The sequence below is a fragment of the Felis catus genome, chromosome D3, assembly GCF_018350175.1.
Source record: "Felis catus isolate Fca126 chromosome D3, F.catus_Fca126_mat1.0, whole genome shotgun sequence".
NCBI classification, from domain to species: Eukaryota; Metazoa; Chordata; class Mammalia; order Carnivora; family Felidae; genus Felis; species Felis catus.
In genome coordinates, this window is record NC_058379.1 from 19,068,401 (window position 1) to 19,095,528 (window position 27,128).

Genomic DNA, 27,128 nt, shown 5'->3' on the forward strand with positions numbered 1-27,128 from the left:
CTCTTTACTGCTCCTTTGCTCATACTTTTTCATCTTTGGGTGCCTGGAGTACGGCAGAAGCACGTATGAGCTTCACAAGTCTGCTCTGCCCTTACCACACCTGAAGGACTGTCAAAAATAGTCCAGAAAGCTAGTTGGCCAGTTTTAAAGTTAGTACAGCAGTAGGTCAAGAATTGTCAGCATGTGGAAGGTAGCATCTGTTACGTGATTGCTGTCTATTCTGTTGTCTGTACTTGCACTCAGGAAATTCCACACTCCCAAGTGCCCAGAAGTTGTCTTGGCCTTCGTCATCATCACAGCCTTTTACATTTTCCCCACCACTTTCTTTCAGGTGATCTCAGAACTGTAGGCTCTCAGCCATCCTGTGGTCCCCTTGCTCTCCATATTGCTTCTGGGAACTGAGGTGGACAGGGCAGGATGTGGTCAAGGTCCCAGAGGAAGAACCATGTAGCAACGACATGGCAGTGTTTTCAGGGTCTTGGCTGCCCCGTGCTTTTGGTCAGTGAGTGTGTTGATGGCAGGTGCTACCAGTGCGGGGTTAGGTGAGGTGGCAGCTGGATGAGAGCCTCCCTGTCACCTTGGATGGGCCATGCCTTGTAAAGCACCCTTTTTCCTTTCCATCAGAGACATTCTTTGGGTAACCCCTCCAAGCAGGGAAGCAAAGGGGAGCAGAGTCCAAGAGCTCACCATGTTAGCATAATTTGGGCTCGAGTCCATGGGGATTCTCTTAGAGCACTTACTGAGTGCCTGCGGGATGCTGAATGACCTAAAATACATGTCTTGTGGTGTCCCAGCAGCTCAGCTTTCTTGATATGGGTTTTCTTAGCCATATATCATAGCTTAGAAACATGGAGTCCATGAGTGGTGGAGCTGGGCTCTGGGTCATGGCCTGGGACCACTCCCCTGGGGCCTGGGTACCTTGCCCAGGCTACCATGTCTGCAGTGCTGTAAGGGCAGCTGTGTGTTTACTGGTGCTTTTGTCATGACTGCAGGTTTGATTCCTGGGCAGGCATGGCCCTGGCCCGGGCCAGTCGCATTCAGGACAAACTGAACTCCAATGAGCTGAAGAGTGATGGTCCCATCTGGAAGCACGCCACACCTGTCCTGAACTGTTTCCGGCGGGCCCTGGAGATCGACAGCTCCAACCTGTCCCTGTGGATCGAGTATGGCACCATGTCCTATGCCTTGCACTCCTTTGCCTCGCGCCAGCTGAAGCAGTGGAGAGCTGAGCTGCCCCCTGAGCTCGTACAGCAGGTGAGGAGGGGCTCTGCAGAAGGGCTGCCATCCCACCCAAGTGCCCTCAGGTGGCCAAGTTCTGTCCTATCTGTTTTTTGCACTTGTCCTCACAACCATGCTGGGAGCTCATGGATGATCCTTCTCGTGAAACCTAAGCCATACTGTGGTCAGTGACAGCTTAGTCCCTGGTCTTTAGACACCCAGTCTGGCATTGGTGAATTCAAGGCCAGGTTCTTATGATCTGGCTGGTCAGCCATCAGTTTTCCAGCAGTTGAGAGGCAGGGAAGGGGTGTTGGCCACCAGAAGTAGCTGTCTATTTCCGGTTCCCTTCATGTTTTATTTTACTTCATTTTATTTATTCTTTAAGTAGGCTTCATGCCCAGTGTGGAGCCCCGTGTGGGGCCCTGAGATCAAGACCTGAGCTGAGTTCGAGTCAGACCTTAACTGACTGAGCTACCAACGCGCCCCTTCCTTGTTCCCTTCAAAGGAACTTCTTGGGAATTTTGAAGTCCATCTTGGTAGGGGACTCCCCTAGTGCGGGTTGCTGGGTGTCTGGCCTGTGGGCCTTGGCTCCTTGAGTTGGAAATGAAGGAGCCACATGACATTTTTGAGGCTGGTGTGGCAGTAAGATGACAATCCAGAAGGGTTTCCTAGGAGAGCAGAGTGCGGAAGGGGCCTGTTTCTTCTAGTGATCAAATGTGGTCAAAACCCAAATGAGATGATGACCTTCTTCATGCTGCCATTGGGTTGTTGAGGGAACCCAGTGAGAGAAGGTTTTCAACTGAGGTTTTCAGCTACAGCTGTGCCACTGCTGTCCTCTGATAGCCTCTGTGTCCTCGAGAGTGGACCTCTGTTGTCATACCCAGCCCCCCATTCCGACACCTGCCACTCTTCAGCGGCAGGCTCCCAGAATGCTTGGCCTCACAGTGACCCTGGCCTCCTAGCATTGTGCTAAGTAGGGGAAGTCCTAGCTTTGTACTGCAAAGAGGTAACAGCTCTTTGTTGCTTTTACTGATTTTATATGAAAGTGAGGTGTCCTTGGTGTTAAAAATTCAATTGGTATGGAAAAGCATAAATGAAGGGTCCCTGGGTGGCTCAATTGGTTGAGCATCCGACTTCAGCTCAGGTCATGATCTCATAGTTTGTGAGTTCAAGCCCTGCATTGGGCTGTCTGCTGTCAGCTCAGAGCCTGCTTCGGATCCTCTGTCCCCCTCTCTCTCTGTCCCTCCCCTGGTTATTCTCTCTCTCCCTCTCTCTCTCAAAATAAATAAGTAAACTTAAAAAGCATAAATGAGAATGTAATAATGATATAAATGTCACCCCTTTTGTATGTGGGTGACATCCCTACCCAACAGCACAGAGAAGAAGGGGAGGGGCTGCTGTCAGCACTAGCAAAGGGTCACAATGTGAATCCACTTACGGTGGGGCTCAGTTACCCTGGTAAAGGTGTGATTGGGACTTTATCTTAGTAATTAAATAATAATGAAAATAACTCCTAAGTCTTATGTTACTAGGGCTTTGGTGATGATCACAAGGATGTATTAATTCTTCAAACGAACCAAGAATGATTGAGTTTGGTTGGTTTGAGGGGAGCTTAATTTTCTAGTAGTTTATGATAGCACGCTATGACGCTCCTTCACCTTGGCAGCCTAAATTTCGACAGCTACTTTTGCAGAAATACTTGAGAGCTATTTCCCTCTCCCAGGATTCTCTGACATCTTTGTGCCTTAGAAGCGTGTGTTGCGGTCTCTTCCTTGACCAGCAGTCCTCCCTTTGGGCAGTTGTCATCCATGTTAATTGTGCCTGGTGCTCATGTGCAAAGGCTTTGCCCACATTACTTTCATCAGCTTCATGAAAGTATCTTTTGCAAAGTCCCACCTCTTTTGCAAAATTTGCAGTTTAACTTTGCAATAGGTGTGCATTATACCATCAGACTTGATGTGAAAATCAGCAAGAGACAGACTACAAAACTAATGAAGTGAGCTGGCAGGGATGGACCTTAGTGAAAATGCTGGGTGGATGTGCTATAAGAGCACAGGCTCATCTGAATGTTCCCCTGCTGTGATGACTGTTGTCACCCTGTGTCGACAGCCATGGGGGCCTCGGATTTCTCACACAAAGTCCTGCTGGACATCGGTGTGCTGTGCGATACACTGTGGGAAAGCCTTAAAAAGGCTACCCTTCTGTTTCCACACATTTCCCAGTCTCTGCACAGCACCCACACTTGACGAGGGTAAGCTGGAAGCACCATCTGGGGCTACTGTTTAGGAATGCCAGTGACCTCACCTTCTTCCCATGAGCTCTGGGTGTCACTGCCCCCTGAGCCCAGGACAGTCTCAGGGTTCCAGACTCTGGGCACCTTGGCCCTAAGGTTTTTCCCTCTCTTTCTCTGCTCAAGTAGGTCAGCAAGGACAGTAGCTTCCACACCTGACTGGGCATCAGAACCTCTTTCGGGGGGGTTGGAGGGGGTGGGGAGCTGTTAAAAGGCTGCATCAGGGACTCATAGTCAAAAGCTGCACTTTAACAGGGTCCCTGGGTGGTTTACATGCAGCATCCAGGGGATAGGCCTGGCACCAGTGGCAGAGGACACAGGTGGAGGGAAGGGCAGTGTGGCCATGAGGGACCCTGCTAACCAGCTGACCAGAGACAGGTGTCGGGTTCTGTGACTGGGCCAAACCCTGGAAGAAAACAGGGGAGAGAAGAGCAGCATGACCCTTGTTTAACACTTATAGAAACCCCTCTTCAATTATACGAAGAAACACCTTCTTTAAAACAATTGGCAACAGTAAAGACAAAGCTAAAACCTTTTTGTCCCACCCCCTCATTTCACTCCTGCTTCAGAGCAACCTACAGTTTATCTTTCCAGACTTAAAAAAAAAAAAAAATACGGTTATTTATGTATACATGTACTCCTAGAAAGAATGCCATGATTTATCTGTTCTTTCCTCTAGCCTAAATGCTGTCATGCTGTGTATGGCATCGAGCTTCCTTTTCACTCAGCACCATGTTGAGCTCTTCCCGTGCCATGCAGCCCTATTTCTTGGTGACTGCCCTGCGCAAGGGCCCCTCCCTCCCTTCTGTTATTACTGCAGTGGCCGCAGGGCTGAGCAGACTGGGAAATGGATCCTGGCAGTACGAGGAGCACTGACTATTATCCTCTACTGGGACTCACTGGGGTGGGTGGAGCACGGACCTTGGGATTCTGTCTCTAATCCTCCATCAGTGATGCCCAGTGGGATTTAGCAGAATAGAGGTTTTCCAGGAAGTAAATATGAGGAGAAGTCAGAATTCCTTTTCTGCCATTGGCACTTGAGGGTTTCATTTGTAGAACTCCCCTAGAGGAGGGAACTTGTGGCTCCCCTAGGAAGGGGCAGGAAGGGCAGAGAGTGGGCAACAGACAGGAGACACAGGTTGACTCCCTGCACACCTCTTCCCTTTGCTTGTTCTTTCTCCTGCATAGCTCACAGCCTCTGTGGTTGAACTCCATTTGGATCCAGTCGAAGCCATTGGCCCAGGTATCGCAGGGCCTGAAACTGGGCTGCCAGGCCATCTTCCCAGAATGTAAGGTGGTGGCAGGAGAGATGGAAATCCACTAGGCATGCAGGTGTCTCAGCAGACAGGGAAGGAAGGAGGTTTTGCATTGTTGTCCAGGGTGAACACTGCCTCGCAGCGCTGCCCTATGCCTCCTGTTTTTTTTCCATCGCTGGCAAGGCAGTTTCCTACTATGAAGTATGTCATGGGGACACAGCCCCTTCCTTGGTTGCTAGAGCTGTGTTTGGGCACAGATGAGCTGTAGGGCACGTGTTAATAGCTATATAAGCTGCTGTGTTCTTCAGCTTCTGCCTGCAAACTTGCCAAAGGTGTCTGTTTTAGGAAAACCAATGCTTTCCCTTATTGTCCATTCTCAGGCAAGGGCAGTGGCTTTGGAACCAGAACCTTCTGTGTGTCCTGAGGGAGGAACTTGATGTTTCTGCTGTGGTTTTGGTTGTAATTGGGCTGACCATTCCTCGTGTATGGCAGTATTGTATGAACTGATATCTCCTTAGTCCCTCTTATGGGCTGGCCCTGGGCCAGGGACCCCGGCCATGGGGTGAATGAGGTGCCACAGCAGAGGGTGCACGTCTCGCTCTTGGATGGAGAGGAGGTGTGAGGGTGTCTGGCGGAGCTCTGGAACATGCTGGATCCTCAGTGGCCATCCCTCCTGTTCTGTCTGAAGTGTTCTGACTGGCACAGCTACAAAAGACAGGAACTCTGGTAGCATGTGCTTTATATGGGGCAGGGAGGGTGTTGGCCTCTTGGTGGGGATCTATGTGGTGCTAGGTGTCAGTTTAGATGGGGCTCTTCACAGTTGCCCTTCCTGTCTCAGTAGGTGACCTTCAGTGGCAGAGCTGGGTGGGCAGAAGGCTAGTGACTTGGTTAAGGCCACGTAGTTACAGAGCAGTCATAACAAGACTCCACTGAAGTGTTTGCCTTATACTTAGATCTGCTACAGAATCTAATTTTGGAGGGGTATGATGGAGCCACTTGGCTTGTGCTGTGTTCTGGTCCTACACTGTGGTTCTTTCTATCATATCTCACTCATTGATGGTCTCTTTTCTTTTTCATTTTATTTATTTATTTTTAGAGAGAAAGGGTGCTAGCATGGGAGAGGGGCAGAGAGAGAGAGAGAGAGAGAGATTGAGAGAGAGAGAGAGAAAGAAAATCTTAAGCAGACTCCATGCTCAGTGTGGAGCCCTATGCGGGGCTTGATCTCATGACCTGGGATCATGGCCTGAGCCGAAATCAAGAGTCAGATGCTCAACTGACTGAGCCACCCAGGTGCTCCCCCGTTGATGGTCTCATGATTCTTAGGTGGTAATTTTCTTTCTTTTCTTTTCTTTTTTTTTTTTTTAAGCTTATTTATTTATTTTGAGAGAGAGCAAGCTGGGGAAGGGCAGAGAGAGAGAGAGAGAGGAGGAGAAAAGAGTCCCAAGCAGGCTCCACGCTGTCAACACAAAGCCTTATATGGGGCTCAAACTCATGAACTGTGAGATTGTGACCTGAGCCAAAACCAAGAGTTGAACACTTAACCAACTGAGGCACCCAGGCATCCCTAGGTGGTAATTTTCTTTCCCAGGAAGTGTTTTGCAGAGCACTGGGGTAGCACCAGGCTGCTTTGTGTTGGCCCCAGGGCTATTGCTGCAGTGGGACATGGGTACTGCTCTCACAGGCTGCAGGCAGAGCCTGGTGCCTGCAGCCTCTCCCTTCCTCTGGTCCCCGAGATGAGACTAGAAGAGGTCGCAACCTCCCTGCCTCTGAGCGAGAGCCATGGAGATGAGGGCCCAGAGAGCTGCGGTGCTGGGAACAGCTGCCCCTGTGGCCCCACACAGTCAGGGTTTCTTCCAGCTCCTAGCCCAGGAGTTCTGGGATGAAGGGATGCACATACTTGATGGCTGACATCTCACGTCAGTGACACCTAGGTGCTGGCCCATAACCCTAATACAGGGACTAGAAAAAATTGGAAAGCATCTTAGAGGTTGATCTTCTGTCCTAGCTGTTTCCACCTTTTGGTGTGTGAGAGGGTGGCTGGAGGCACAGCTCCAAGGCAGTGGGTCTTGGGTGGGGCTTAGGAATCTACCCTTTTGTAAGGTCCTTCCGGAAGGGTGCAGAGGACAGGGTGGGAAGTCCCATGGTACCCCAGGGGTGCACATCCTCTTCAGTGCTGTGTTGCTAGGTGTTGGGGGTGTACATCGTGTCTAGCTCTGCTTGCCCACCCTAGTGAGCAGGTGAGAAAAGTGCTCACCGCGTGTAGGTGAGGGGGCTCATCTCAGAACATTGGCACTGGCTCTCGGTGTTCTCGGCCGCTGTTGGCCTGGCTTTCCTGGCAGCCCCAGCCTGATGCTGTCTCCCCTTCCCAGGCACAGGCCCTCACTGCAACCACAGTGAGGGTTATAGTTGGGACCTTGAGAAGGGGGTCAGTAGGTACTTCATAATCTCCTAAACTGTGTCCTTCAGGGTGGGCTCGGGGGAAATAAAAGAAAGGACACTGGAGTTGACATGAGGTGACCTGGTTTCAGTCCAGCTCTGTGCCTTACTTGATGTGTACTTTGGTGTGGGGGGCGGGGGGCGTCCTTAGGCCTCTCCACACTGTCCTCAGCTATGAAATGGTGATAACACTTCTGTGTCTCAGGGTCGTTGACAGGATGATAAATTTCACAAGGAAGGCAGCAGGGCTTCCCTATGGGATAAGGCATGATCTTGTGCAGGTTCAGACCGTGGGCTAAGCCCAGCCTCGTCTCGTGGTCTCATTCCAGATGGAGGGCCGGCGCGACAGCATGCTGGAGACAGCCAGGCACTGTTTCACGTCGGCGGCCCGCTGTGAGGGCGACGGTGATGAGGAAGAGTGGCTCATCCACTACATGCTGGGCAAGGTCGCTGAGAAGCAGCAGCAGCCTCCCGCTGTTTACCTGCTGCACTACAGACAGGCTGGCCACTACTTGCACGAAGAGGCTGCCCGCTACCCCAAGAAGATCCACTACCACAACCCACCTGAGTTGGCCATGGAGGCCCTGGAGGTGACACTGTGCTGGCCGAGGGCAGGGAAGCAGGGCAGGGGTGGGCCAGTCTCTGTCTCCCTGGGGATGGGGCATGAGGTCCCAGTGACTCCCATGCAACCCGCTGGAAACTTCTCTGTGTTCAGCAGCTTTGTGTGCAATTAAATTAAAGCGGCCTTTCCTCTCTCTTTTAAGGAGTGCTTACTATCCTTTCTGGGAGAGGAGTATCTTATTTGTATCTCCCAGAAGAAAATCATCTTTCTTCCTTAGCACATGTAGGTTCCAAGAACCTGACTCAGTGATGACATCAGTGCAGCACAGCATCTCCCAGTGCCCAGGGCATCCACACTGCAGGGTGGCAGGAGAAGGCTAGGTGCCCTTGTCCCTGGCGAGGCCATAGGGTATGCCCAGAGCACCCAGCTTGGCAGGACAGGGCCAAGGGAGTAGCCTGTTTTCTTGACCCCAGACTTGGGTCTTGCGCTGCTCCTCAAGAGAAGAGCAGTTGTTTACAGCTCAGATTTGCTTTTACGATATCTGGAACACACAACTCCACACTCTCCCCGATGCTCAGGGCAGTCCTGTGAGGCAGGCTGGGAGGCTGCAGCCAGCACATTTTGTAGGGAGGAAACTAAGCACACGGGTGAGGATCCAGATATACTTGGCCTGGCCCAGGACTTGCTGCTTCCAGAGCACTTTAGCTTTGCCCTTTCTGAGGCTGCGTGCCTAGTGCCTGCCAGTCCCATGTGCCCAGCAAGCTTCTTGGAGTTTGGGGTAGAATCTGCTTGTTTATTATGCCTTGTCTGCCTTTATATACTTTTTTTCTGATTATAAAATTAACACACATTCATGGTTAAAATATATATAAGAATCAAACGTTCGGAAGTGTTTAAATTAAAAAAAAATTTTTTTAATATTTATTTTTTTAGAGAGAGAGAGAGCTGGGGAGGGGAAGAGAGAGAGAGAGAGAGAGACAGAAAATCCAAAGCAGGTTCCACGCCATCAACACAAAGCCCAACATAGGGCTCAAGCTCATGAACCATGATCATGAGATTATGACCTTAGCCGAAGTTGGACACTCAACCAACTGAGCCACCCAGGTGCCTGTCAAACATTCAGGAGTGTTTAAAATAAAAAGCTAAAGTCCCCAGTGATCCTATCCTCTTAACCCAATAATCCCTATTAACAGTCTGGGCATGTATTTATCTTTCTAGATTTTTCCCCTATTGACATATAGATACGTAGTAACATTTTCATACCGTTTTGCAACTGGCATTTTTTTTAAAGTTTATTTATTTATTTTGAGAGAGAGAGAGAGAGCAGGAGAGTGAGAGTGCATAGGGGAAGGGCAGAGCGAGAGAGGGGGAGAGAGAGAATCCCAAGCAGGCCCCGTACTGTCAGTGTGGAGCCCAGTGCAGGGTGCACTTCTCTTCCACTCATTCCTCAACAGGGTACAGGCAGGGCCTGCTCTTGCATGCATATCAGGGAGCACTTACGGGGGATTTTCAAGGGTCATTTAGTGTTGCATCCACAGTGTCCTGTGGCCCTGAAAGGTTATACTGATCAATTAGCATGTCTGTTTTCCCTCAACCATGTTAGTATTCTCTTTCCAATATTTGCTTGTGTGAACAAGCAGAAAAGTCTCATTTTTAAAAATTTGCCTTTGAAAAATGATGCCTGCTGAGTGGTTGACAGCAGCTTTTCAGGGACCATCTTCATAGGGTTCATGATAAAGTGTAGTTCACTTTCATACTGAGCACGTCTTCAGCAGCTTCCTGGTTGCCGTCATTCCCAGCCCCAAGCCCCACGTCCTTCCCACTACAGCTCTTTCATGCTTTCCACTCGGGCAGAGAAGGCTGAGACCTAGAAGACTAGTGTGACTTGCCCTAAGTTATTCAGCAGCAGAAGAGAAGGGCGGTTGGGGCCAGATCCCCTGCACCCAGGGCCCTCGTGCAGCACCCAACCCATGTGCGGGAGGTAGTCCAGCCCTCAGGAAAACGACAACTGTGTTTCTCTTCCACGGTGTTTCTTTGACTTTTGGCTTCTGCTGCTGCCTGATAGAACCAATGAGCAGGCAGGATGGTGTGCCCGTGGGGTCCAGGGACTTAACAGGTAAGGAACTGAGGCCCAGAACACCATGCCGGATCTCAGGAGAACAGGCATTCAGCTGCAACCTGTGGATATCTTACTTTAAAAGTGACATTTCTCTTAAGACTTTAACCCTGCCCTGGTGAAAACTCACCTCTGCTGTTGAACCCGGATTCAAAATACTGAACCTGCCACTTGGTTAAACTTTGCCAATTGAATACTTTGTGCTCTTCTGGCAGGGCCACCTGGGCATGTGTGTGTGCCCAGAGGTTTTCTGTGCCTAAAAATGGAGTTGCTCGGGTTAATTACTTGGGGCCACAGGCGGGCTAGCGGTGGAGGGGCTCTGGGTGTGGGCCCCTCTGTCCAGGATGCCCTCTTGAGAATGCTGCCTGGGCCATACCCCCTGGCAATCTCACCTGCATGGTCCTTGGCAGCCTCTCTTGAGAACCACCTCTGCGTGAGAGAGGCTGGTTAATCAGGGCCTGCAGCCACAGGGTTTCCCAGCCTTCGTAACACTCCTTGTGCCACCTGTGGGAGTCTGTGCCACAGGCGGGAGCTCACACTGCACCCACAGGTGGATGCGAAAGTCAGGCCAAGTGACCTGTAGAGGTGTCTGTGTCTGATGTGGCATTTACTTGGGAGCAGTAGAGGGCAGGGCGGACCAGAGTTTAACGTGGCCCTGGCCTTTCCTGGTTGTGGGGATTTGGGCATCTTACCTCAGACATTTGTAAGTGGAGGATTGTGGTGAGAACTTAAGGAAGTGAAGAAAAGCACAGGGCCCTGAATGATGGGGCGTGCCTTCTTCCCCTCACCCTGTACCTCCTGGGCAAGCTTCTCTAGGCCTACAGCACCCAGCTTGCCCAGGTGCAGGCACACAGACAGAAATCAACTGTTCTGCGCCTCAGAAATCAACTGTTCTCACTCAGGAGTCCGGAGTGTGGTGGGAGACAGGTGTGGAGGCTCACTTTGTATGGGCGCCAGGAGAGGGGCACACAGTGGGTGGCAGGGGCTGTGGTGGGAGGAGATGCCCACTGAGCATAGGTGAGGGTTGTTATTATCTTACCACCACTTGCTTGCATCACTGGCTAAACATTTAAGCTAGAATACTGAGAGTTTGTGTCCATTTTAACTGTCAGAGCTTGCTTTGAATGAGTTATGGGTTGGCTGGTTTAAAAGCGAATGAAAAAAGGCAGTGTGTGGTGGCCTGTCTCCTTGGTCAGTGGCCCTTTTCCAGTGTGGCTGATTGGCCTGTGGAACGGACCTAAGCAACTAGGAAGGCTGCTCACACCCAAGTATGATTCTCCTAGGTGTACTTCCGGCTCCACGCTTCCATCTTGAAGCTCCTGGGGAAGCCCGACTCTGGGGTCAGTGCAGAGGTCCTGGTCAACTTCATGAAGGAGGCTGCAGAAGGACCCTTTGCCAGGGGCGAGGAGAAGAACACGCCCAAAGCTTCAGAGAAGTGAGTAGCACCTCTTCACCTAGCAGCTTATCCCATGTGTACCCTGATGGCTCATTTACAGCAAGGTGGCATTGGGGGGGTTACTGCTGAGTAAACCGGAGCTCACTGAGTCTCTGGAACTCATCTGGAGACTCCTGGTTGCTGGACTAAGGTATTTCTGTTGAATCTGAGAAGGAGAGGCTGAGTGTGCAATCCCATGTCACCTCACGCTGGGGCCATGCCCGGGGCCACCCCATCCTCAGGGGCAGGCCCTAAGGAGAAGCCAGCTCCTCCCCATCGCCACTGGGGCACAGCTCTGTCCTATGCAGAACACTGTAGGAAAGCAGTTTTCATGTTGCAGACTCTTACTCCTGGGTCCTTTTCCAGGGCCTATACCAAGAGTGGGGGCCTTGTGAGGACCTGTCTGCTGCCTGTTCTCCCAAGAAACAGGAAAGGGCATCAGAGGCATGGACTCTTCCTGTAGTTCCAGAGAGCATGAGGATGCTAGGGCCCTGGTATGGTCCCCTCACTGGGTGGAGAGGACCCTTGGGCCTTCCCTTGATTGTGGCCCAGACTTCTTTTACCCTGGTGTCCACATCTCGGAGCTTCAGCTCAGCTTGCCTCATCTCTGTGCCCCTCCCTGCCTGGCTGGGCACTGTGCAGGGCTCAGCCAAGTGCCAGAGAGACCTGTGCCCAGGCTCTGACCTTGAGGCCCATTGTCTTATAGGAGAGATGGGCATGCATGTGACAGGTCACCCAGGTGGATACAGTGTGCCCTAGAAATTATAGATGTGCATTTTTTAGTCACAAAGGGCCCCCAAGGTACAATGATGTTTTCTTTTATTGATCATAACTCTTTTAAAAAAAATTTTTAATTATCCAAATAATACATGGATATATTCTAGTTATGGAAAATTCTGGCAATATATGAACATATAGGCTAAAATTTGACAAATCCCCTTGCCTCCCCAGAATTAACCATTATTCATGTATTTTCTCAAACAATTAGCTGTGCATTTATGTACACTTACATTTACATGTACAATTGTAGGGTTTCTTTTATTTTATAAAAACAAACTACTGAAGGTGTTATTCTCGAGTTTACATTCCCCTGAGGAAGGGACTGGGACCAAAACCATAGAGATGGTATCCCATTCACTCCATTCTTTCTCGTGGCTACCCATACTCTCTGCTACATGTTATTCCATAGCATGGGTGTATCATGTTTTCTATACTATTTCGATGGAACATTTCAGGTGTTTCTGACTTTTTTGTTCAACAGTAGATATCCTTGTACACATGAGAGCTTGCAGTAAATCCAGATGTTTTCTCTGTCTGCATCTTACCGAGAATTAAATCTACCAAGCCTCAGGCATCACATGGGAGGGTGCTGACTTGGTGTGGAAGGGTGTGGGGTGGGTGCTTCCGAGGAAGGGCTTGTCAGCTCCCCTGTAGTCTCCTTGGGGCCTGAGATGGCTGGGCGGTGGCCTTTTGGGGCTGGAGCCCAAGGGGATGCCATGGGGGCAGTTTCTTCAGCAGCTGAAGAGACACCAGCCAGAGGAGCAGGTCACCTGAGGTGTGTGGGAGCAGTGGGCCCTAGGAAGGGCAGAGGAGGCCCGTGAAGATGGTGTGGGGTTCAGCAGTCAGGAAGGATTGTCTCAGACCAGCACACGTCCCATTCCAGTGGGATGTGGAGATTCTGACCTGCACCCCAACCATCTTCCCACAGAGAGAAGGCCTGCCTGGTGGATGAGGACTCCCACTCTTCAGCTGGGACACTGCCGGGCCCCGGAGCCTCCCTCCCCTCCTCCTCTGGCCCAGGTCTGACATCCCCACCTTACACAGCTACTCCGATTGACCACGATTACGTCAAATGTAAAAAACCCCACCAGCAGGCGACGCCGGACGGTACAGTCCCTGTTCTCCCTACTGCCAGCCCAGGGCGGCACGCCAATCAAGGGGGAGGGTGCTTTGGGTGATGATTCGCTTTGTTTTGGTGAGGGGGGGTGCTGGGTCTGGGGTGACACGGGCAATGTTGCGGCTGTTCATTAACCTCATGGCCTCACGGTGATTCTGTGCTTCCAAAACATGCTCAGGGTCGCCACCTGCCAGCTGGCCCACCTGGGGGCTGGGAAGGGGCAGGGAAGGCTAAGGTATCTCACAGCTATGAGCCTGCATCTTCCCACCTCAGGAATGGGGATGTGGCAGGAAAGACCGTGGACTAGCTGTGGGGGTCTGCAGGCTGCTTGGAGTGGCCTCCGTGCAATCAGTCCAGTGGTGCTGGCATTGTGCCTGCCTTATTACAGCACATCCTCTGATAGCCGTGGGAGGACTGTGACTGGTGCTGAATCTGTCACCCCTGGGAGTGCAGACGGGGTGGTGGAGTCCGCTGGGACCGCGTACGAGGCCATCCCACACGGGATATGGCAGGTGGCGACCCTTGAACCACATTTCTTACTAACATTAGGAGGCTCGCATGCTGACCTCGTAGCTTGATTTTTTCATGTTCTCCTCACCTTTACAGTGATAAGCTGTGATAAAGTATTTGCTGGAATGAACCAAATTGGTGGATTGAGAGGGCGTTAAGGTGGAGCCCTGGGGAAGCAATGACAATGCCAACAGACAAGCAGGCCCTCGCTCACACGCGGCTGATCGCATCAGGCTGTGGGGAAGCGGGCCTTGCCCTACCTTCCCCCGGGCATGGGACACCTCCTTGCCCATCGCATGGGTTGCTGGAGTGTAAGATGTTGTGGGTGAGAAGAGCGTGAGAGCAGGTTTAGAGAAGTGCTGAAGGAAGATGGGCAGCGCCCCACTGTCCCCTCTAGGCCAGGATTTGGAGATAGGAGAGGAGAGGAGACTGGCAGTGCCCCCTCCTGGATTCTGCTTGGCCTTTGAGAAGGGTACGGGGAGGGTGTGGAGAGAGAGGTTGCTAATCTGAGCGCATCTGAATGCCTGCTGCTGCGTGGCTCCATCACCTCCCTGTGCCCCAGAGGGCGGATTCAGTCCTGCACATGTCCTGAAGCCAGGTCCCTCCCCGTCTTACTTAACTCGGGTTCAACAGGAAAACTACCCTGTTCCCAACCTTTTACTCTTGAAAATATTGAGAAAACACACTGGATATCAATCCTTGCTCTGCAAATTAGTTTCTGCCAGGTACTCCTGTGAAGATTTAGCATCATGCCAGCTTTTGTGAGAGAGGAACGCCTCTCATTGCTGTCCACAGGCCTGTGGCCGGCACCTCTCCCAGCATTGCAGGTTCGAGCTGAGCTTGGCTAGCAAGAACTGTGCTTGGCCCTATGAGTGCACAGAGCTGCAGGTAGCTCCCCTGGTGTGGGCACACCCCAGAAGCAAAGAGGAAAGGAGGCAGAAAGGGACCATGATGCTGCCTGGCACCGCTGCCCAGCTGTCCCATGTTGGTGCGCACATGTGCACATGGAGCTGCAGGGAAGCAGAGTGCTGGGGACGGGCACTGGGGTGACATGGCTTGAATGCCAACATAATGGTTATTTGCTCTGGGAGTTTGCAGAGGGAGCCATTCAGATAGGCTCAAATATAGTTTCAGTGGTTGTGCATTTTTTTAATGATTGAAAAAAAAATTTTTTTTTAAGTGATTTCTGTCAACAATGTGGAACCATGGCCCACCTTTGCCCAGTCCCAGCCCAATGTGCTAGGAAGCCCTGCACTGGCCATGCTGTGCTCTGCACGGGCCCGGCTGCATGGTGCTTTCAGAACTCTTGCCCTCCTCACCTCAGAAAGAAAGCAGTGTCTGCAACAGGAAAATATTTGGGCCCTATCTTAGAATGTTAAAGTGGCCCATTCAGCTGTTACACCAGCTCGTAGGGAAAGGCCCTGGCTCTGGCAGAAGCAGCAGATTGCTGGTGTCAGGCTGGTGGCCTCAAGGCCTGCACTGCCCACCTCTGCTGCCTCCTGTGACCCAGCCAGGCTGGCCTGCTAGCCCTGGGAGGAGAACGTGTGGCCCCACACTTTCCACACAACTCTTCAGCCTGAGACCAGCCATGGCTCTCCTGTTGTGGGAGGACAGGGCATTAGTGCGCACTCCAGGCCATAACTGAGCCCTTCTACAGGAAGGCTGATGGGTGCTTCTAGCCCTGGTGCACACGAAGAGAAGCAGTTCAGGGACCCGCTCGAGGTAAGACAGGGAAGTTGGAGTCAGGGAGATCTGCATTTCAGTCCCAGCCCCACTACCTTGCGTGGCCACCTTGGGTAAGGGACTTGACTCTGAGCCGGTTTCTTCACCTGGTGAACAGGAGTAATGTTTTTCTCATGAGTATTAAAGGAAGGTGCTTGCACAGTGTAACCACATCCTAGACGCAGGCATCCCCAGGTCATCAGAGCTGGCACAAGGACCATGTAGCACTGCATAGCAGGAGGAGCCCGCGTCTGGGACCTGTCATCCTCAGTTTGCACCCTGTCTCTCTCAGGCCAGTTGTGTGGCTTTGGAAGAGGGACAGGCAGTGTCCTTGGAAGCAGCAGCCTCTGAGCAGGGCTGGGCCTTTGGGTTTCTGGGCCCAAGTCTCCTGTATCCTGGAGCCTGTCAGAGGCTAACTTGTTATCAGCTAGACAGGGAGCCAGGCATCAGGACTTCCCTAAGGTATGGTTAGGATACCCTACCTTTGAGCTGCCCTTCTACTTTTGTATACCTGAGCTTCAAAATCAAAAATCAGCTAGAGTCAATTCTTATTTGCTGTAGATTTTTAGAAGAGATTTAGAAAAATAGCTCCAGATTTTATGTAGGTAACTCAACATTTGATAATGGCTTCTTAGAAGAAACCTTCTTTGCTCTCTTGACTGGTCCCATCTGCACCCTTGTGCCATCCTGCACTAGGGTTAGAAGCTTCCAGCAGCCTATCCACAGCTCTGGCTAAAAGGTACTCTGGGATTGGCCCTTGAGTTGCTCTGAGACTCCATCATTGTCAGATATGAAAGCTAGCCCTTCTTGGGGTGGCTGAGAGTGTGCCCATAGCTGACCTGAAGAGGGGTCCTCTAGCCAAGCTGAGAGAGAGAGAGAATGAAGCAGCCCTGCCTGACCACTCTTCCCAGCCTGCCTTATTTCTCCTGTCCATTTTGGGATTTGTCTCAGTGCTGAAATCCTTAGTGTTGATGCTTCCTGATAAGGTAAAGGAGTCGTAGGGAGTACATTGTGACCCTCAAGGGGCTCACAATGATTGCTGTTTACTCATGTTCAAACGTAGCATAATGAGATTTCTGAACAAATTTTATACCCTTCCCCAGCATGGAGTGTGTGAACACGTGTGTGAGTAACTGTGCCCCGTGTCATATCAGTGTGTGCTTGCTCTGGGCTGGGCCCTGGGAGAGGTGCCTGTGGTCCCGCCCTTATAGCTGCCTTGCTTGGCGATTGGTCCTGTTTCCCTGGGAGGAAGCCAAGCTGAGGGCAATTGGACACTCTTCTAGGGCTGCCTGGTAGCTGGGGTGAAGCTGAGGGAGAATTGGGGGGGGGGGTCTAAGGTTCCTTCCACCCCAGGCCAGAGGAGGCTAACACTGGGAAGGTCCTGTGCTCGCTGACCTGATGGAGACTGGATCTGTGTGCATTTCCCTGCTTTGTTTGTTGGAAGTTTGTCGGTAGCAGGGCCTATGGAGCAGGGCTGTTACAGGACACCTTGGTCCATAACTTGGCCCAGCTCACCCAGCCTTTGGGATGTGTACATAGTGGCTCTCTTGGACTGCCAAGACCCTTGCTGTCTGCCTGCCCTGCTCCATGTTACCCGAGAATCTCGGAGCCAAGAATCTCGGAGCCAGAAAGGGCCTCAGAGAGCAGAGGTCTTGCCCTGTGGTCAGTCTGAGGCTGAGCCTTCTGTGGGGTTCTTCAGCCAGCCCATGGCCATGCCTATCTAGTGCCCATTAGCATTGTGCTGGGTGCATGGGACAATTCTGGTGCCTGTTGCAGGTTCTGGGGAAGGCAGGTGTGAAGCTGTGAATCAACTGAGTGTCAGGGTGCAACTGAAACCACCCCAAAGAGACCTGGCCTGGCTTTGGTGGATAGGAGGCCTTCCTGAGGAGGCAAAGCTTAGCCAAGGCCCAAGGGGTGTGTCAGTGTTTACTACGAAGGGTGGAAAGAGCACAAGCTGGGGGTCAGAAGAGCGGGAGCTGTGGAGGCTGGTGTTCATGGTTGCGGGATGCCCATCTGGCCCCACTTACAGCACGAACAGAGCCTGCCCTGAGCCCCAGGTTGTAGGGTATGGGCCACGTGGGAGCCCAGGGTGCCCTGTGCAAGTTCCCATGTGACCATCCGTCCTCACCCACCATACTGTCACTGTTTGTGTCGTGTGCCATCTGTGCTCATCCTCGCCTGCTCACCCACACTGCCTCCACCAATATTGCCCGTGCTGCCCCTAACCCTGACCACACTCTGTTCTCCAGGCTTTGTCTTTCTGCTTGCACTGTCACGGCTCGCTTCAAGGGACAGCGCAGACCGCATGCTTAGTCCTCAGTCCGGCTCCCTGCTTCCCCTGTGACCAGGAGCTCCTCCACATCGCTGGTCCTGTGATTTGGATAGTGTGTGTTTGATGTGCTTGGCTTCTGCCCACAGCCCATGTTCTCAGTTCTGGCCAGATGCAGCAGTGGCCTCCTCCCACTGCCCGTTGGCCTGGCAGGTGGCTCAGTCCTGTATTTCCATTGTTTTGTTCTTTCTGGCTTTAAAAAAGTAACAAAGGCAACAGACTCTAAGATACCAAGTTATCTTTAGAAGGACAAATGTGTAAAAATGTACATTGTGTACAGTAGCCAAGATGCTCTGAGGTGGGCCCTGTGTGTGCAGTCCACGGTGTCCAGGCTTGGGGCAGGGGGCTGCATGTGGCATCAGTCCTCACCAGCCTCCCTTCCCAGGGTCAAGGAGAGGTCAGCTCACGGTAGGCAAGCTATATGCTGTGAACAGATGTTTTCAATGTGGGAGAGGTTCCTAGTGGCACTTAGGTTGTCCTGCGTGTGCCCTGCAAGGTGGGGACTGATGTTGGGGCAGGGAGGGAGGCTGTTAGAGGGCAAAGCCAGTCACCTTTGTTCTCCTCTCCATTCTTAACTTTTAAGAAACCTCTCCAGGCTGTAGCTGGTCATGGTATATGTTGAGTGCCTGCTATGTGCTGGGCAGGAAGAAGGCCCACGAGGAAAGCCAACACGGGCACCCTGATTCCCGCTGCCTGGTTGGATCTGTGTGTCCCTAGGTGGTGTCTTGGGGCAGCAGTTGGTGCCATGAGAAGGTGCCATGAGCTAACTGTGGGGCCTGGTGGGTTGGGAGGACTTCCTGGAGAAGGTAGTCCTCCAGAGAGGCCTGCAGGGCCGTTTCAGGTGAGGGACATTGGGAGCAAAGACATGGAGGTTGGAGGGCCCTACAGCGTTTGGACTGAGGTCACTGGGGTGGACAGAAGAGAGACCTTACAGGGAGAGAGCTTGGGAAACCAGCTGGGTCCGAGATAGGGGCACAGGGGCTCTTTGTGACAGAGTGATGCATGGTGAGGGTTACACAGTGAGAGCTGCACATGAAGACAAGTCTTCTCCCAGCTCTGAGCATGAGCCTCAGAGGCCCAGAGTGGTGACGCCGCTGTCTGAGCACGACCATGGTGATACTCTTGTGCCTGCCTGTTGCCTCAGTATGTCTGCCTCCTTTTCAAGGGCCCTCGTGTTTCCGGTGTCTCTTCTCTTGGGCATCTGTCCAGGCTCCTTGGCCTGCCAGAGGGTGTCCCTCCCTTACAGCTAGCCTGGCTTCCGGTGGATGTGTTCTTTCCTGGTGGTCATCAGGGACCCACTGGGGCAGGGTTTGTCCAGCTGAGAGATTGCTCAAAATATTGATTCCCCCAAAGTTTACTGTTCTTAGAAACCTGTTGTTTCTAGTTGGCAGAACATTTGTGACCTTTTCAGGGTTCGCTAGTCAGAGTTGCTGCAGATTTTGATGATACAACCACATCTTTCCCCTCAAACTTTCATTGAACTGAACTGGTGGAATAAGTGGTTGTGAGCTATTTCTAGTTCTAACTGCTGGAGCAGGTAGAGAAAATGTACCAGGAAGCTTGTGTCTTGTAAGCAAAGAGCTCTTTTGGGTTGGCCTGGAAATCCTACGAATGTTCAAGGGATTTGAACTGAGTCAAACCTGAACAAAAAACTCCAAATTCTTGCAATACAGTCTGCTCTCACACTCCTTGGAACGGACAGCCTTTCTGTCACCAAGCCAGGTCCCTTTCCTTCTGCATCCGCAGCTGTCGTTCCTTTGCAGTTGGCTCTGCAGGTCACACCTCAGAAGTGGAGGGTGTCATCAGCAGTGGCTGGCAGATGAACATCCCTCTAAAGACTCGGAGGGAGGGGCTGGGGTGGCCCAGAGGCATAGATGTGAAGCATTCCAGTGATTAACAGTAGGAGAGTGAAATATTTATAATTTTGCCACAAATATTAATTAGTGTGAGCAGGTTTTGTGTGGGCAGACTTTCAAAAGAACATTCTGAAGCAGAGCAGAGGCAGCCTGTAGAGCCTGTCCACTATCGTGTCTTCTTTCCTATTGATGTCTAGGCAGCTCCTGAAGGAAATCAGGAACCTGGCCTGTGGGCAGTCCCTGGAGTCCCATTTAGGTACATGCTTCCCTGGAAGGCCATCCTGCCCAGCCCTGTGGGAAGTCTGGCTCTTCACCTGAGTCTGGGTCTCTTGTGCAGAAGAGCTTCCCTTCTCTCTCCTGTCCTGCCTCAGGACCAGGAGCCCAGGAAAACCCCCAGCCCAGGCCAGTCTGCAGAACTTACAGGAGGTGGCCAAAGCAGGGAGCCAGCTAGTTCTGCCTGGCCCTGCCCTCTCCCTCTGGCTCTGCTCCAGCAGGCAGGTGAGAGAAGGGAGGGCCGTCGTTGCCTTCAGGCTTGGCAGCCTTTGCCTGCAGAGCACCGGCAGACCCACCTGGTTCTCTGAGCGTCAGGACAGGCCAGCACCTTGGGGGTGTCCTACAGTGCCCAGCCTATACATGGGCCTCTAGGATGTGGAGGAAGCACCCCTGGCCATCAGTGCACAGTTACACAAAGCCGTACGTCAGCTCATTTGGACCCTTGGCCCACAGTGTCCCAGATAAGGAATGTGCTATCCATAGACAGCTTCGTGGAGAAGGTGGGACTATGGCCAGGGCTGGAAGGAAGCTCTGTTCACTGCCAATGGAAGCCGAGTGCTCTCCAAGCCAGAACTGCCCCACCTCTTCCACACATACAGGCTCCCCACGTCCCTTTATCAGGGCACACTGCTAGTCTCTGGGCTGTGCACAGCGGTGCTTGAGCCTGTGCTGAATTCGGCTGGCCAGGAGGCAGTCAGGATGTGCTTAGGTGGACTGGGCTTTGCCCAGAGGCATTGTCTGCCCAGGAGATAGAGTCATTCTTTAAGAGATTTTCATTGTTGTCTTTCACCCTGTTGGTGTAAAAGAAATGAATTTAGTTTTCTTTTAATCTGACTTGCTTCTTGGTGCAAAGTTCTCGGTTGCTTCCTAGTATTCAAACTCAGGATGATTTTTTTTTTTTTAATTTTTTTTTTAATTTTTATTTTTGTTTAATGTTTGTTTATTTTTGAGACAGAGAGAGACAGAGCATGAATGGGGGAGGGTCAGAGAGAGAGGGAGACACAGAATCCGAAACAGGCTCCAGGCTCTGAGCTGTCAGCACAGAGCCCGACGCGGGGCTCGAACTCACGGACCGTGAGATCATGACCTGAGCCGAAGTCGGACGCTTAACCGACTGAGCCACCCAGGCGCCCCTTAGGATGATTTTAAATAGCTTTGTGCCTACCCTCTTTGAAAGGATTAGAGAGAAACTTGGCCCTGGACTCTCATTTACAGTGATGTGCCCATCCTCTGTTTCCTAGACTTGCATCTCTCTCAGGGTTGGGCAAGAACATTACCCATGCCCTTGCTTCACAGGCCTGGTGAGTAGGGGAGTCACAGCTCCAGCCAGGGCACCTCAGTGTGCAGAGCCCCTGCCTCTCCAGCTCTGAGCTGCAGGGAGGCACTGCAGAACTGTGGTGCCTCATGGCGGTTTCTAGACTTATTTCACTACCCCCCGACCATCAGCCTTCCTCGGGGCCCCTTAGGTGCTCATTCATGATCACCCCTGGGGTAAGGGCTTGTCCAGAATTGCCACGGTGCTGCCGCCCCCCCCCCCAACCCCCCCAGGGCTGATATTGGTGTTTTCTCTCCATCCTTTCAGAGGACAGGCTGTTCTGGGTTCTTGTGTGTATATCTGAGAGGCTTGGGGCGGGAGGCCTGGTCACAGTCCCTGTGCTTACATGCGTCCTGCTCCTTGGCTGTGGCTGTTGTTGCTGTGGATGTTATTTTGTTTTTCTTTTCATTTTTTTATTGAAAAATAATTTCTTTTTAACATTTATTTATTTTTGAGAGACAGAGCATCAGTGGGGGAGGGGCAGAGAAGAAGAAGGGAGACACAATGCGAAGCAGGCTGCATACTGAGCAAGCTGTCAGCACAGAGCCTGACGCGGGGCTCGAACCCACAAACTGTGAGATCATGACCTGAGCCGAAGTGAGATGCTCAACTGACTGAGCCACCCAGGCACCCCATGTTTTATATATTTATTTATTTTTAAGTTTTTTTAATGTTTATTTATTTTTGAGAGACAGAGAGTGAGTGGGGGAGGGCAGAGAGAGAGAGAGAGAGAGAGAGAGAGAGAGAGAATCCAAAGCAGGCTCCAGGCTCTGAGCTGTCAGCACAGAGCCCGACGCGAGGTCCGAACTTGTGAGATCATGCCCTGAGCCAAATTCAGACGCTCAACCAGCTGAGCCACCCAGGTGCCCCTATTTTATTTATTTTTTAATGTTTATTTACTTATTTTGGGAGAGAGAGTGGGGAGTGAGGGAGGGGCAGAAGAAGCGAGAATCCCAAGCAGGCTCTACATTGTCAGCCCAGAACCCGACATGGGACTCAATCCCATGAACCTTGAGATCATGTCTTGAGCCGAGATCCAAGAGTTGGATGCTTAACTGACTGAGCCACCCAGGCAACCCCGCTGTGGATGTTATTTTAAAGAGTCTCAGTAGAGGCTCTACCTGCTAATATTTGCTCCCAGAGGAGCAAACACCCCTGAAGCCCAGTGCGGTCCTTTTTTGCCCACACCATTCTTAGGGCAGTCTGCTGCCTTCCCTGCTCACTCTGGTGCATGAGAGGTTCCCTCACTAGGCAGCATCAGGAGGGTATTAGCACGTTGGGAGTAAATATCCGTTTGCTTAAGCCAATCCTCGGTTTTTGTAATAATCACAACTGAGATTCCAGCAAATTAGCGATTCTTTAGGCCCAAAGCCCAACAGCTTATGAGTGCATGAGCTCATCAGGCAGCAAGCCAGTTCTCGTGAGATCTTCCTGGCTAGGCCCGCTTCCCGGACGCTTGCCACATGGTGCGCTGCTCAGCCATGCAGTGACTACAGCTGCTCTGGATGCTGGTGGAAAGCACCTCTCCTGGCCTATCAGAAGGACTTCATCACTGCAGGAGCATGGCCCACCAACTTGTCCAAGCCATTGGTGTTCTCTTTGTCAGGGCCAGAGTAAATGCTGCACTGCAGGATGGGTCACTGGGCTGTCACACCTGTGTGCCAGGCACTGGGATGTGGAGGCCTCCATGGGGATCCTATTTGTTTGTTGGGAACAGAGCAGAGAGAACATGCCAAACATATTGCGAGGCCTGGAGCAGCCTAAGTATGCAGATCTGGGGTTGGAATGTGAGTCTGAGACTCCCGATTTCTGAGCTCCTGCAGTGACCCCGTATGACCTCTGGAGCCAAGGGTCCGCTTTCCACATAGACAGCAAATGGGCTGCCCCTGCCATTTCTCTGAGAGAAGTGATCTCTTCACAATGGGGAATTGGGTTTGGGACCTCTCATGAGGGCAGCAGACCTGCCGGTAATCCCCATTCAGTGCTCACAGAGCCTTGGGGTCTGGCCTTGCAAGTCAGGAAAGCCCCTCACTAAGTGTGAGGCAGAGGGGTCCAGTCAGGTCCCTGCTCCCCCAGCAGTGAGACGCAGAGCTTCTGTGTTGGTCGCTGAAGGGTCTCACATACACTTCATGTCCCAGTTTCTACTGCTCCGCCAGCCCAGCTGTGACTGATACCTACCGTTACTGGGCAGCGGACATTGCAAAGGCAGCTAAGGAGGAAGGGCTGCGGCAGGCTCTGTGCGGCTGCCTGAGAGCTCCCTGTCTCCAAACCCTGCTCTATGATCAGATGTGGGTGAGGAGGCTGGAACAGCACAGCTGCCTTTGGAAGCACAGGCCTAATTCCATGTTCCTCTGTGCAGGCAGGACTGCTGTGGACGACCCTGTCATGTCAGTGTATAAGAAGCGATTACCACCCCATCGACATGGTGCTACTCAGGTGTGATCTTCAGCCTGGCATAAGCAGAACCCTTTGCCATGCAGAGCAAAATCTCTGTAATGTCAAGTTTGAGACGTTACTAAAACAATCGGTCCAGGTTCTCTGAAATAATACTATTGGTCATTGAGCTGATATTTTGGAACACTTATTGAGTATCAGGCCCTATTTCAAGCACTTTACATGTACTAATGTATTTAATCCTCATAATTCTGTGAAGTGGGCTTTTGTAATATCACAGTTTTACACAGGAGGAAATTGAAATGTAAAGAAATTGTGGCAATTGCATAGTTTCTCCAGCCTAGTAAGTGACTGAGTAGGATTTAAACTTAGGCAGCCTGGATCTCCCAGAGTCCAGGCCTTTGATTTTGTTGAAACAACTTCAAGTATTGTTACAAGTTTGTTTGCCCACCAGGCTGCTCATGTCTGCCCTCCCAATGGGCTGCCGGTATTTCAGGTAGTTGAGCAAAGAGTTAGAGGGTTTTGGAGGCCATGTCTGCCTCTCTCCCTGTGTCCCCAGAAGCTCCTATGCCATGGACCTCTCTGAAAGGATGTGTGGTTGCAGTTCATAGGTGGGCAAGGGACTTAACCTGTTCAAGGTCACATAACTAGTGAGTGGCACTAAGAGGAACTTGAACTTGGCTCTCTTGATTCCTATTTCATTGAGCTTCATCCTTCAGATACACAAAGTTAAAGACAAAGTTTTATTTATTTTTTTTTTTAATTTTTTTTTTCAACGTTTATTTATTTTTGGGACAGTGAGAGACAGAGCATGAACGGGGGAGGGGCAGAGAGAGAGGGAGACACAGAATCGGAAACAGGCTCCAGGCTCCGAGCCATCAGCCCAGAGCCTGACGCGGGGCTCGAACTCACGGACCGCGAGATCGTGACCTGGCTGAAGTCGGACGCTTAACCGACTGCGCCACCCAGGCGCCCCTAAAGTTTTATTTTTTAAGGTTGCATTTTGTCTCTATTAATGGCTTATTATTTATACCTTCTTAAAAAAATGTAGTGACTGCTTTAGGCTTAACAAAATACATGTTTAAGTCATCACAGCCCACCTTCAAATGATACTATACTACTTCATGGGCAGTGAAAGAACCAAGAACCTCCCATTTTTTATACCCTTGTTTTCATTCATTTTACTTTTACATACACTGTAAACTCACAATAGGCTGCTACCCGTTTTTGCTTTAGACAGTACTACTTTAGAGGAATTAAACATGAAGAAAAAGAATGTCTTTTTTGTTACTGCTTTAGCCATTTCTGAGGAACTTCATTTCTTTATGTGGATCCAAGTTTCTGTCTGGTTTCAATTCATCCTACTGGAAGAACTTTCTTTAATGTTTCTTATAACTCAGATTTCATAGTAAGGAATCCTCTTAGCTTTTGTTTTTCTGACGAAGTCTATTTCTCCTGCATTTTTGAGAGATATTTTCACTGGATATAGAATTTGGGATGGACTTTTTTTTTCTTTCAGCATTAAAGATGTCTGACTTGCATGGTTTCTGATGAGAAGTGTGCTGTAATTCCTAACTTTGTTCTTCCATATATGATGTGTCTTTCTCTGCTTTTGAGATTTCCCCTCTATCTTTGGTTTGTAGCAGTTTGAGTATGCGATATCTAGGTATGGTTTTTTGTTGTTGTTTTTGTTTTGTTTGTTTTTTTAAATGTGTGGAGGAGTCTTTGCCCTGCTTGGTGTTCTCAGAAACTCTTGATGATTTGATGTCTTTCATTATTTTTGGAAAATTCTCTGTCATTATCTCTTTAAATACTTCTTCTGACATGTGTCTGTGTCATTTCCTTCTGGGATTCTAATTAGTACGTTAGATCGTTTGGATGCTTTTGTGTGCTCTGTTCTGATTTCCCCTCCACTCTCTTTCTCTCACTTTGGATGATTTCTACTGACCTATCTTCAAGTTTTGGTTATTTTTCCCTCAGCTGTGTCAGGTGTGCTGAGAAGCTTGACAAAGGCATTCTTTGTGTCTCTAATTGTGTCTTTTATTTCCAGCATCTCTATTTGAGTCTTGCTCATAGTTTCCATCTTATTCCCCAAATTCCCTGTCTGTTCGCGAATGTGTCCCCCTTTTCTAATAGAGCCTTTAGCATACTAATTACATTTATAGATCATATTATTCTTAGTTATTTTTTAACTGTATTTTATTTATTTGTTTGTTTGTCTGTTTGTTTACTTACTAATCTCTATACCCACCCAGTGTGGGGCTCGAACTCATGACCCTGAGATGAAGAGTCATATGATCCAGTGACTGAGCCAGCCAGGTGCCCCTAATCTTAGTTATTTTAAATTTCCCATCAGGTAGGTCCAACATCTGGGTCATCTCTGAGCCTTGCTCTGTTGATTATTTTCTCTCTTGACAATGTTTCTTTTCTTTTGTGTGTGTGCCTCATTTTTATAGTGAATATCAGATATTATGTGTAGGATGGAAGAAACTAAAATAAGTAATATTTATGCTGGGAATGGCCTTCTCTCTCCTTTTCTAGTCTGTTAGGAGGGGGAGTTAGGCTAGTCAGAAGTTGAGCTGGGGTTGGTTTTTGTTGTTGCTGTGGTTACCATTAGTGTACCACTGACTTCAAATTCCTATAACCTTACCTTATGCTTACAGGGGGGCTGATTTGCCAGAAGGTTTCTCAGTGTTCCATTCCCACCTTCAGCCTTAGGCCTTTTGTACACACCTCAAAGACGGTCTCTCTCCATGTTCTTGCCCCTCTTCCTATGTAGACTGTTTTGTGTTACTTGTGCTTGTTAGCCTGGGGTAGGGATAGGGCTGGTTCTCTCTTGTCTCGATCCAGCCGCAGACTGAGGCAGACTGTGTCCCTGCATCTCAGGAGTGGGACTTTGCTTTTCTAGTTGTGGGCGACTTCAAATGTTTGGGCCCTGAATGGCTTCCTGCCCCTCCCTCGGGAGGTTTTTCTTTTCCCTTCCCACAGCTGCAGTGGGTCTTCACCTGTACCCTGGAGGCAGCAAGATTTGCTGTACCTCCCCAGCTGGCTTAAAGCTTTTGTTCCTTAGGGAAAAAAGTTTCCACCAGGGCTTCATGCCTTTCCTATAGCGGCGAACACACTTCCTTTCCAGGCCTGCACCACAGGAAGGTTTCCTTCAATACCTCTTCCTGCACTGCCTCTGATCTTTCTCATGAGCGCATGGGGAGCTCCAAGGAGAGGAGCTAACGTGTAGGTAGCAATCTCCCTTGTGTCTGCGACCCCGGGAATCTCCATTCTCACTCTAGACCACTCTTGGCCTATTGCAACCAGATAAAAATTTCTGCAGGACTCTTACTTGCCTTAGTTGTTCATGCCTATTGTCTCTGTGTGGTAGAAACACAATAGAATGGTGTACTACCGTGCATCTCTTTCCAACTGCACGTTCAGCGACATAAGGTTGGCTGGTAGCCTGAATTGGCCATGGTGGGAGTATTTATGCCACAGAAATCAGTAAATGCTACAAATGTGGGCTTCCCC

The 27,128-nt window shown here is 50.7% G+C and overlaps 1 protein-coding gene across 8 annotated transcripts in view; it reads left to right on the forward strand.

The window, feature by feature from the left end:
- CABIN1 (calcineurin binding protein 1) overlaps positions 1-27,128 on the forward strand; it is a 153,784-nt gene that overhangs the window by 59,139 nt on the left and 67,517 nt on the right. For all 8 annotated transcript variants that reach the window (XM_006938636.5, XM_006938634.5, XM_045042108.1 and 5 more), the window contains 4 exons: positions 993-1,254; positions 7,530-7,790; positions 11,162-11,313; positions 13,022-13,200. In XM_006938636.5, coding sequence (XP_006938698.4) covers positions 993-1,254; positions 7,530-7,790; positions 11,162-11,313; positions 13,022-13,200 — 854 coding nt within the window. The remainder of the gene's footprint in view (positions 1-992; positions 1,255-7,529; positions 7,791-11,161; positions 11,314-13,021; positions 13,201-27,128) is intronic.